The sequence below is a fragment of the Terrapene carolina genome, unplaced genomic scaffold (genome assembly GCF_002925995.2).
Source record: "Terrapene carolina triunguis isolate 2854851 unplaced genomic scaffold, T_m_triunguis-2.0 Scaffold35098, whole genome shotgun sequence".
In the NCBI taxonomy this organism is placed as follows: domain Eukaryota; kingdom Metazoa; phylum Chordata; order Testudines; family Emydidae; genus Terrapene; species Terrapene triunguis.
Window position 1 is genome coordinate 14155655 of NW_020699449.1, and position 11731 is coordinate 14167385.

The 11731-nt window shown below is 46.9% G+C and overlaps 1 protein-coding gene across 1 annotated transcript; it reads right to left on the bottom strand.

The window, feature by feature from the left end:
* Positions 1-219: 219 nt before the first annotated feature.
* Positions 220-9079, bottom strand: LOC112111163 (glyoxylate reductase/hydroxypyruvate reductase). The gene is made up of 8 exons (XM_026646510.2): positions 8338-9079; positions 7253-7325; positions 6632-6748; positions 5795-5883; positions 4353-4457; positions 3198-3333; positions 1945-2075; positions 220-495 (listed from the first exon to the last, which is right to left on the bottom strand). The coding sequence occupies exons 1-8, from the start codon at positions 8480-8482 to the stop codon at positions 374-376; spliced, it is 918 nt and encodes a 305-aa protein (XP_026502295.1). The 5' UTR covers positions 8483-9079; the 3' UTR covers positions 220-373.
* Between the last annotated feature and the right edge of the window lie 2652 nt (positions 9080-11731).

An 11731-nucleotide genomic window follows, 5' to 3' on the forward strand; every position in this document is an offset into this window, starting at 1 on the left:
AGCCACCCATCTGATTATGATTGTTGCCTTCTTGTGAAAATGGGCCCAATTGTTCCAGGAAAGGGAGTGATTTTCTTTGATCTCTTGAGTTTCCATCCACATACAGTTATGTGCTCTCCAGAGTCTCACTAGCATTCAGTTTTTCTCTTAGAAATAGCACAATATACATCCCGCTTCCACATAACCACCACACAACTGTGTGTTACTCAAGCTTGGTTTAATAAGTTCTACTTGCAGAACGACAGACACACATACACCAACTTTACAGCAGGAATGAGTCAGGATCTGTTCTGCTTCTCTGGGCTAAGAGAAAATGGTCATTTTTAAGGTATGACCTGGTCTAGCCAGCGATGTTCTTGGGATTCTCTTCTCTTCACAGCTGGAGTTCATTTGGCATGCTTTCCCCTTTCAAGCCGGCCAGAAGGTTGTTAGCAGCCAGCACAGACATGGCGCTTCTCGTGGCGTAGGTAGCGCTTCCAATGTGAGGCAAAATCACTATACGGGGGAGAGAAGACATATTTCAGAGATGGGTTTGGTATTTGAGCAGCTCTGTCAATGAAATTAAGAATACATTTTAAAGCTTAATGCTTTTAAAGGGGAGATGGAAAGCATTTGTGATCTTGTACCCTTTATGTAGTATAAAAGCTACCTCTTTAAAACTAAATATTAGAAAGTGTAAAGTCAGGACCTCTTGTTCCTAACATAGAATCATAGGAGTGGAAGGGATCTCGACGGGTTATCTAGTCCAGTCCCCTGCACTCAAGACAGGACTAAGTATTATCTAGACCATCCCTGACAGGTGTTTGTCTAACCTGCTCTTAAAAAAAACCCCATGATGGAGATTCCACCACCTCCCTGGGCAATTTATTCCAGTGCTTAACCACCCTGACAGTTAGGAAGTTTTTCCTAATGTCCAACCTAAACCTCCCTTGCTGCAATTTAAGCCCATTGCTTCTTCTCCTATCCTCAGAGGTTCAGAAGAACAATTTTTGTCCCTCCTCCTTATAACAACCTTTTATGTACTTGAAAACTATGTCATGTCCCCTCTGTCTTCTCTTCTCCAGACTAAACAAACCCAATCTAACATCTCACTGTTTGACAAGAACATAGGACTGGAAGGGTCTTCCTGGTTCACTAACTCAGGTCCCCTGCTTGTTTTAGGTGAATTAAAAAATACTATTTCTTTTGTTTTTTACAGTGCAAATATTTATAATCAAAAATAAATATAAAGTGAGCACGGTACACTTTCTAGTCCGTGTTGTAACTGAAATCAATATACTTGAAAATGTAGAAAACATCCAAAAATATTTAAATAAATGGTATTCTATTATCACTTTAATCACACGATTAATCGCGATTAATTTTTTTTATTGGCTTGACAGCTCTACTTCTAACATGTTCATCACCTCGGTATCTGAGCAGTAAGGTCCCAATCCATTGACGTTAAGGAGACTACTCATGTGCTCAAACTAGGCAACATGCTTAAGTCCCTTGCTGAAATGGGGTCTAAATTCTCAGCTGATGGAATACGGTGATCAGTCAGGGACATGTTTGCAAATGAGCAAATACATTTGAATGAAATAAAATTTGCCCTGAATTTAATTAACACACGCAGCTGACAAGGTTTTCCCTCCTCAATGCCCCTCATGTCACACTGCCTTGCTATGGCCCAGTGCTAAGAGCAGCTTACTGAAGCACACATGGTTTGACTTTCCCTTGCCTGTGACTAATTTGCCCCGCATATTAAACCCTTGCTAGACACGAACCATGCCAAGCTCACCAGGATTGAAATTCCTTGTCAGGTCAGTGTGGCAAACAGAATAGCAAGAACTACATGAGCCCCTTCTCTAGCCACTAGAAGCCACTGCCTCCCCATCAGAAGTGCAGGAAGTGGACTGTAAGAGAAGGTGCAAACAGCTGCTGTTTGCAAAGATGGTGGCTTACCACAATTCTTCAGGGAAAGGAGAGGGTGGTCTGTAGGCAGCGGCTCTGGGGTTGTGACATCCAGACCAGCAGCTGCAATCTGGCCACTAACCAAAGCCTGGTACAGGTCTTCCTGGTTCACCACCGCTCCCCTAAGAAATACAGTTTAAGCTATACAAGAGCTAGGTATTGTTACTAGTAAGCCAGACAAGCATGGAATACAAACACTGCCGCGTGCTTAACTTTACACACTCGAGTCGTCCCACCGGCTTCAGTGGAACGACTCACCTGCCTGAGCGTTTGCCCCATCGGCCTTAGGCAGGAATAATCAGCTCTGTATGTCACTTTGTGCCCGTTGTTCCACACCACGAACAATCAGGTTCTGCTTAACTGCTCTCTCGATGCTCTGCAACGGGTTATCGTAAGTCACTGTACCCAGGTACAAACCTGGCTGTAGTCCAGGGGTTCTCAAACAGGGGGTCGGGACCCCTCAGGGGGTCGCGAGGTTATTATATGGGGGGGTTTCAAGCGGTCAGCCTCCACCCCAAACTCCACTTTGCCTCCAGCATTTATAATGGTGTTAAATATATATAAAAAAAGTGTTTTTAATTTATAAGGGGAGGGGGGGGGGGTCGCACTCAGAGGTTTGCTTTGTGAAAGGGGTCACCAGTACAAAAGGTTGAGAACCACTGCCGTAGTTGACCCATTGCATTCGAATCCCATTTGGGCACCCACAATTTGAACTGTGTTTAAGCACAGTTTTAACCCTCAGCTGTAACATCCGTGTAGATGGCACCGTAGCATCTGACCAATCCCCATGCAGCTCCTATCTTCCATGGCGACAGCCCGCTGGGGAAAAGGCCATTTGAGTATCACCACCAACCACAAACAAAGCTTTTCCACCCGGGAGTACAGCCACAGCCACTTCCTCCCATTAAGGAGAGACTCCAAGATGGCGCCCACTTTGCAGCTTTTAGAGCGGCAATAATCCCATGATATTCGCTGAACTCCACCCTAAGGGGGAGAAAAGTTACTTTCTTGTGTACATTAATATCTAGTATCCATTTAAAAGATAGTCGCAGCAGGCCAAGCTACAAGGCTAGCAAGCACAAACTCAGAGTTGGTGCCCCAAGCCAATACTTGCCCCCCCATGGCAATTTCAGCGTAATCCCTTGACATCCATAACACCCGTATATCAGTTACCTGAATATCACCTGCTTTTCCTTTTTCACCCACAATCTAGTCTTGTTTAAGATGACAGTGAAGATTTTCACCTGCTTGTGTTGATCAACACAGACGTTTTCTTCATTCGGCTGAAGAAATCCTTGTCGCACATTCCTTTAGTGTCAGGAGTTAAGGAACAAGTAACAACAACAAAGTCTGACTCCTCTGCTAGCTTGGTGAGTGGGACTGGGGGGGAAAAAAAATCCAAAAAACACGTCATGAGTTTCCGGAGGGGGAAGCAAGGGTGGGTCTCGTGTATTTTAACTAGTTTGGGAACTACCCAATGTCCATTAAATAGTCATCAGTGAGGGACTACTGCTTCAGGAAGATCTTGCTAACCTCACCCCATGACTGGGTTGCCAAACCCAAACAAAAACATCATATGAACAAGGTGCCATGTTTTAAAGGACCTTTAAAAAAAAAAATAGACAAGGTGTCATTAACCAAAAGAAGAAATTTACCCATGCTTAGCAAGTCAGTCTTCCACCCCAGAGGTGGCTGCATTGTGCATTTCAGGGGTGGTACGTATTAGTTAGCAAAATATTACCATAATATTTTAAACAAACATTTAGAAGTTCTGTAAGGCCTGAAGACAGATTTGACAACTCTTTCAGCTTTCACCCAAGGATGGGAGGAGAGGAATAGGTTCACTGGATTTACAAACCAAAAGATTGACCCCAATAGAAACTGATTTTTTTGGAACCGTTTATTTTTCAAACGCAAGTCACAGCTGGGCAACAGCTTAGGACTTTGCACGACAAAGTCTATTAGTGAGTTTAACATGCAGAAAGGCACAGTAGAGCATGTGCTTTATTATAGGTAGGAAAACAAATATTTGATATAAATGTGAATATATCTGAAGAGAGTCTCATTTGAGAGTTGCCAGTTATTTAAGAGGTCTGGGATGAAATCTTGGCCCCACTGAAGTCAGTGGGGTCCAGATTTCACTCATGGCATCGTCACCACTTTCAATCAACAACATATTAAATGTGTTTGCGCTCTACATTCAAACACCAGCCACTTTGTGGGGCCTTAATAATTCAGCACTGCTACACTGCGCTTCAGGAAGCCTTCAAGTTTCCAATCACCACATCCAAGGACAAGATCTTCCCTGCATCAACTCATTTGGACTGTTTGTTATTCTGCACTTACAAAGAGAGCTTTGTTTCCAGAGCTGTCTTTCCAGCTTCATTTATGTCTCTTACCAAAGTCGGCTTGAAACTCCACGGCGCTCTCTGGTTTTGGGCGACTTCCCGTATACAAAAATTTCTTGACCCCAAATGGCTTTAAACGGCGCGCCACTGCCTGTCCTAAAAACAAGAAGAGGTCACGTCTCTGCACACTGCGATCATGCACTGCAGGAAGGAAACCACTAACCCTGCAATCTGACAGCCCAAAATACTCCTGCATCTATCGACAAGGCCGCAGGATGCATCCACTGTTCACTCAACTGCAATGAAACCGGCCACTTTCATTAAGAGATTACTCTAACTGCACCAGCCTGAGGTTTCCCATTCATTTTGGAGGCCACATGCTCTCATTCACTCCGTGGGAAGTGAATGAATTTTCGATTGGTAAGGCGGCTGCAGCAAAGGGAATGACGGGACATTAAATCTGAAGTGACATTTTGGAGAGAAAATTGAAGGAAGGAAAAAAAAAAATCCATTGACCAACTCCACAAGCTAATAGACAAGCCAGCACTCCCGTGTACCATGGACTTTGGGATATTTGTTTAACTGAAACAAAGCAAGAGAAAGTCCAGTTTGCTTTAGGAGTCCGATAAGGTGGAAATATGTGAATGTTTTACAGCTTAAGGTCTAAGCCTGATTGCAATCGCACGCTGATTAGTAGGATGGAGAGAGAGATTCCTGCTTAGTCAGCCTGTGGCTCCTGGGAGAGCAGGTGAATGGGGGAGTGTTCCATCAGCCACCGGTTTGAATGTCCTCAGAATGTTTTGTCCTTCGCAGTTCTCTTTATTTATTTTTCAGTTTCTGTGAATGTGTCCAGCACCGCTACCACGGGGCAAAGTTAAACACAAAATTGTTAGCATAACCAAAGAATGAAGTAACTTGTGAACTCCCCACCTAACGGGTGAGAGCATAAATGTCTGCTCAGCAAAAGCCTGAGTGAACATAGGGGCTGAAAGTTACATCCAGGATTCATCGGATTCTATAACTAACAAGAAGGAGAACACCTGAGTCATGGGTTGTTCCCTGCAGGAAAGGGGGCTAGACACAAATTCACATGCACACACAAAAAACAGAGGCAAAGAGAAGCAAGTTTCTGGCCGTGATAAAACTGAGTAAAATATTAAAGCTACAGAGAGTACACACTGGCGAGCTAAACATCTTCTTACTGATCACTGAGTTTGTTATTTTAATCCAACAGTCTATTCTATGCAGGTAGTTGTACCATGCTCATCACCAGCGTATCTGAGCGCCTTCCACTAGTGCATTAAGTAACGACAGCTGGCCTGTATCCGTTCTCTCATCCCCTCCCCAGAGGGAGGGGTATGTGCAGTGAAGTGTCTTCTTTTGGAAAACACACACACACACACACACACACACACAGAGCTATGTCAGTCAACAGTGCTCCCATTATTGGGAGACAAATACTAGTATACATCTACACAATACAATTCACTCACCTATTCTTCCCAGCCCTATGATTCCTACAGTGCTATCAGACAGCCCGTACCCACACATCCACAGAGGCTTCCATGTTGTCCAACCACCACTACAAAAAGGAGTGAAATACAAACAGATGTTAGACCGATTCCATTTTCCAGGTTGGCCTGGAGTCTGGATATGGACCCAACAAATGACGAATGGCACAAATACTTCACAACCCCTGTGTCACATACCGGTGGCAATGATTTAGCACCCTAGAAACAGAAATGAACAGGTATGAATGGTGCTAACATGAAGCGACGGGCTCCACAATGTTCCTGCTGTAAGTCACCTTTAGCGTTAATTAGAGCAGCCTCAAGACTGATCTAACTTTTGTTCCACTCCCCACAGCCCCTGGGTACAGCCTTTGTGCAGTGAACTCTGGCCATACCTCCAACGTCCTTCCCGCACTGGGAGTGGGGCCAGTGCAGGGCCCTTCCAGTTGCTCTCTTCTGGCCAGGGAGGCCCCATGAACAATTTTCACCTCCTTTAAGGCCCCTTTATACTGCCACACATGCTCTAGCTGGATCACTGCCCAAGCACGCAGAGTTATGCCTTAGATTTAGGACTTAAAACAGCCTCTTTGTTAATTGTACTTAACTCACTGGGCTCATAGAACGATGCTGATCTCAGCTAGTCCAGTGCAAATCCAGAGTAACTGTAACTGCATCCATGTAAACGTCTCAAGGCAGGAACTGCCTTTACTTTGGTGTATTCGGGTCCAGGATTGATCAAGCATACAGTCTATGGAGTTACTCCAGACTCTCACTGACGTCGCACAGCTCAGAAGCCAGCCCTAAATTGTCAATACTCACTTCTTCACTGCCTCCGCTGACTCCGGCAGCCTGCGACACGCAGCTAAGAGCAAAGCTACCGAGAGCTCGGCCGTGGCGTCCGTCAAGATGTCCGGGGTGTATCCCACACGGATTCCACTGCAATTCAAACACAGCATTTCGGTCCTCAAGCGTTAACACGTGAAATGCTAGTTTGCGCGTTTGTTTACATTTGGACGAAATCCTGTTTGTATTACACTTCATTCTGCGGGGCATTTTTCCCCACACAGGTTCTTATATTACCATATTATCGGAGCACCAAGCAAATAATAATTAATCTATCATCGATCCTCACAACACCGCTGGGAGCTCGGGCCGTGCTCTTATCCCCATTGTACAGACGGGGCACTGAGGCCCAGAGAGAGACTGAGGGTCACGTTTTAAAAGCTATCTAGGGCCTGTGGTAGAACTGGAAACCGAATCAACGTTTCCCGAGTCCCAGTGCAATGCCTTACCCCCAAGCCGACCCATTCTCTGTTCCAATTGGTTTCTCTCAATTAACAGTTCTCCATTTCTTGCACCCAAGAGGCAGGGGACACAGCAAATAGCGGAAGAAAATGCCTTCCATGGTTAAGAGTTAGCACACAAAGGAGCAAACAATACCGCTTTTTAATTTCTTCTAGAGCCAGATGGTCAACACCCACAGACAGCGTGCTGATTATTTTAAGGTTAGACCCTGCAAAACATGAAGACAGAACCCTCAAAACGAACGAAACACAACAATGGAAAAATGAAAGGATAAAAATGTCTTACAATTACCGGCTTGTAATTGTCTGAATCTTTGGAATCTACTCTAATGACCAGAAACACCTAACAGGGCTGACACTGAAGGAAGTCAGCAAAACCGAAATACCACTTTTTCAGGCAGCTGACTCTGGACATTTGACTGTGCTTTGTGCATAGTCAGTTTCACTGTTTCCCCTTCACAGCTGGTCAGTTTTCTCCTTCGCTGAGATTCACAGAGTTAGGCCAGAGTGACCATTATGACCATCTGATCTGATCTCCTGTTAACACAGGCCAGGGAACGTCACCCAGTCATTTCTGCATCAAGCTCGTAACTTCTGCTGGACCAGAACAGATTTTTTACAAGGCACCTTGTAAACATCAACTGGGAAGGGAAGCAGAAAATCTCTTATAACTTTTAAAAGAATTGAAACCAAAATCAGGATTTGCCAGAAATAGGATTTTTTTTAAATGCCAAAAACATCAAAGAAAGTTGAGTGTCCCGTTAGCTAAGAAAAAGTCTCTTTAAAGATGCTGCATCTATATTCCTAGCTGCTTCTCTTTGACTGGAATGGGAACAAGTCATTCTTTAGTGGTCATTTTCTGGGGAACTCTACACTAGGCAAAGAAGTTTCTTCTTGCAGGGAAAAAAAACCACACCCCCAAAAGGGACTGACAGTGAATTCTGGCCAGTGGACACTAGGGAGCTAGACACATCTCTTCGCGCCTTACAACTCTGTGCCGCCATGATGGAGGGACAGCGTGAGGTGGAATTTAAATGGAGGATTCGTATTAATGCATGGCAGCAAAGGAAGGGTCAGCCAATCCGCTTCTCAGGGGCTGTGAGGGCGAGACACCGGGACCGAGATCCGGGCAGCACGGATACAATTCTGTATGTCCTCTCTTTTTTCGATGACAAAAGATCAGCTAGAGGCATTCACAAGAGAGCCGCCACCCATACCCACCTGCTGCATCGAGGACCTCTTTGTCTATCCGTTCAGACAAGAGACAGAGCAGTCCATGCTTCCCAGCCACACCCGCCAGCAATTCTGACCGCGGGATAGGTTCGTCTGAATCCCATTGCTGGATGCTGCAGCTACAAGGATACATGAAAGTCACAAATCACATTAAAGCACGAGAAAGAGGCCCCCTTCAAGCCAGCGCTGCGTATTGCCCCAGGTATTCGTACTGTGTTTGCCGAGGGAAGTCAACAAAATGGAGTGAGAAACGCGCTCTTATTTTAGGCAGGAAGGTTAGGATTCCCTCCTTTCCTTCCTTGTGGATTTCTCTTTCACAGCCCAGGACTGTGGCACACAGTTACTAAAATACAGCCACGTGATGTCCTGTGTAGCACACGCAAGCCACCTGTGAACTGGCACACGAAAGGTCCGGCATCTTCTTTCAATAACTGCAGCAGCGGAAGGAGGAATAGTGGCAGGATCTCTTCACGCGTAGAGCAAAGAACATTAGTCTTGCAATGACCTGAGAACACACGCACGCTGCTCGCTTGGAACACTTTCTGAGCTCTGGCATCACTTTCAGCTTGTTCAAACCTTGCCTCAAGCCCGCATCAGCTGGGATCACTGCATACTGGTCTGGTGTTCTTTACACGGGCTGTCTAATGCTCCAAATGGTACAGACGTCAGGGCAGGTCAAGAACTTCCCCTTGAGCCTCAGCCTGGATGGTATCTGTGCTCAGAAATGACCAGTCTTTCAGGGATCCCCCCACCGCAGGACTGCCTCAGCAGCCCTTACTGTGGAGAGTCTTCGGCTTTCCCTTAATCTTTACCCCAGTTCATCTTTCCACACTTTTAAATAGCAACTGAAACTTTTCCTACTTGGCCTCTCCAGGTTCTTATATGGCTCCCCCATCACTGGAATATCTGAGCACCTCCTAATCAACAATGAATTTATTTCCACAGCACCCCCACGAGGCAGGGAAGTATTATCATTGCCATTTTACAGATGGGGAAACTGAGGCATGGACAGACTAAGCGACTTTTCTGAGGTCACACAGGGCAGTCTGCACCCCTAGCCAGCCCCTTAATCACACAGACCTCATTGCCCACTCCTTTCTGAAGGCCTTGTTTTGGATGCTGGTCGATGTCCTCTTTGCATTTTAAGAGGGTGATTTTTTACTGTTCTCAGGCAGCCCGTGGTGCCCCAACAATGCTCTGTGAACACATTACTACAAATCAATTTGGGGGCCTACCACTTTACAGAAGGCTTGGAATGCTGCAGGCAATTTAAACAAAGACACCACACAACTGCTCACTGCCCATGCACTAGCGTGTGTGTACTGGGGGGGAGGCGGGGGTCATTGCAGTAATGCCAGTAACTGATATTTTGCAATATGTGAAAGTTGCTTATTTTCTTAAAGAACAAACACGGGCACGAAACACAACGTAACTCATTTTAGCACATTCAATGCATGAAACAACGCTGAGCGGTCAGAACCTGTGCGCCTGGAGAAGGGTAATCCAGTGGCAGCCACAGTAGAGCTGGGGGGGGGGGGGAAAAGGGGGGGGTGAACAGTTTTGGGATCGGGTCTCCCCTTTGGCTTTGCATAGACAAAATAAGGGGTGTGTGGGGGTGCGGGGGGGGGGAAAGTCAGCTGTAGTTAGGAAAACAACTTTTAATAGAAACACACGTTTGGTTCTGAATGTTTTGCCTGGGAAGTACTGGAAGGCCGGAGATGGCTAAAAAACTGCTGATCCAAGGATAACGTACAATGTCAAACTAAGGTTAAAAAATTCAAGGAACCCATAGCCGGAGAGAGGGAGGGAGGACACATAACAGGCCTCCTTCTGCTCCCATTGAAGTCAATGGCAAAACCCCCATTGATTTCCCTGCTGCAAAACACAGGCCCTGATCCTACCAACACGTAGGCATGGCCTTAATTTTATGCACATGAATAATTCCACTGATGTCAACTGGATTAGCCAGGTGCATAAAATTAAGGACATACACAAGTGTTTACAGAATTGGAATTGGGACCTTAGCTGGCTATATTCTATGCACAGCATCGTTATGGTTATTTTAACTTTTGCTTCTTGGAATCAAAGGCCCCGACCAGCATCTGAGATCAATGGCTTACAAAATATTTCTGCATTAAAAAAAAAAAAAAAGGGCGAAGCCTTTTCAAGTCACAGGAAGGGAAAAAGGGGTTCTGCGCAAATTTTTCAAAAGTGCCGCAAATCCCCAAATCAAGGGGATTTAGGTGTTTGTCGATCTCTGTGGATCTGGGGGTCTAAGTGATTTAGGAGCCCAAATCCTATTGAAAGTCAGTGGGACTCCGAGGCTTCAAAGGACAACATTTTCAGAAGTGCCTAACACAAGAGCGCAGCAGTTTGTTTCTTTCCTCGTAAATAAAAACCAGCTCTCTGTCCCCTAGGCCTCAGCCTCGGATGGGTCATTTACAAGAAAAAAGAAATTACCACCCAGCTATAAACGCCTCCGAGCATCAGAGGGTGTCATGGAAAGGGTCAGAAACGGAACTGCCGTAAAATAGCTGGCACCACGTTCTAAACCCCTGCCCCTTGCCCTATGGGACACAGAACACACCAGAGCGCACGCTAGATAATCACGCTAGGTCTGAAATAGGCTGTAAACTCTTCAGGGCTGGGTCTCTGTCTTTTTACTACAGCTGCAGGTTCACTTGCAGAGCGACAAGTGATGAAATCAACGACTACATTTGTACCCAAAACCTTAATTTCCCCGGTTGGATCCTTCTCTCTAGAGCAGCAGCTGAAGGTTCTTATCCTCAGGCGGGCAGCACCTGGGGGCAGAGGCGTCTTTCTGTTCAGTGTTTGTACAGCGCCCAGCACCAGGGGCCCTGACTGGCGCTGCTGGGCACCATGGCAATACACAGAACATCACAGTGAGGACCATTTGCCAAGGCGTTCTCTGCCTGCACCTGGCTGCTGGTGGCAGCAATGGGAACAGGACCCCAGCGCATTTCAGGGGGGCGGTACGCCCGTCACTGGCGTTGGTGAAGGACTCCTCAGCTCCCGGGACACAGGCCTGGGACCTGCCTTTCCAGAAGCAGTGGCTAGTTCTGGGTGCCCAGGCTGCCACCCCTCCGAGGGCTGGGCACTGCCCGGCCTCCCAGCAGGGCCGAGGCTGCTCAGCACCGCTCAGGATCAAGCCCCGAGTCTGGCCCCCAACCCCTGCCCCCAGGCTGCCCATGCGGGCAGCCCCCTGCCCCCGCAGAGCCCCCCTGGCCACCCCGGCGGGGCCCAGCCCAGCCACGGAACCGCCTGCTGCGAACGGGCCCGGCCACACGTGGGGGGAGCCCAGCGCCCGCCCGGCTCTGCAGCCCCCGCCCGGGGGAGAACCGGGCCCGGGCCCCCGCCGCCT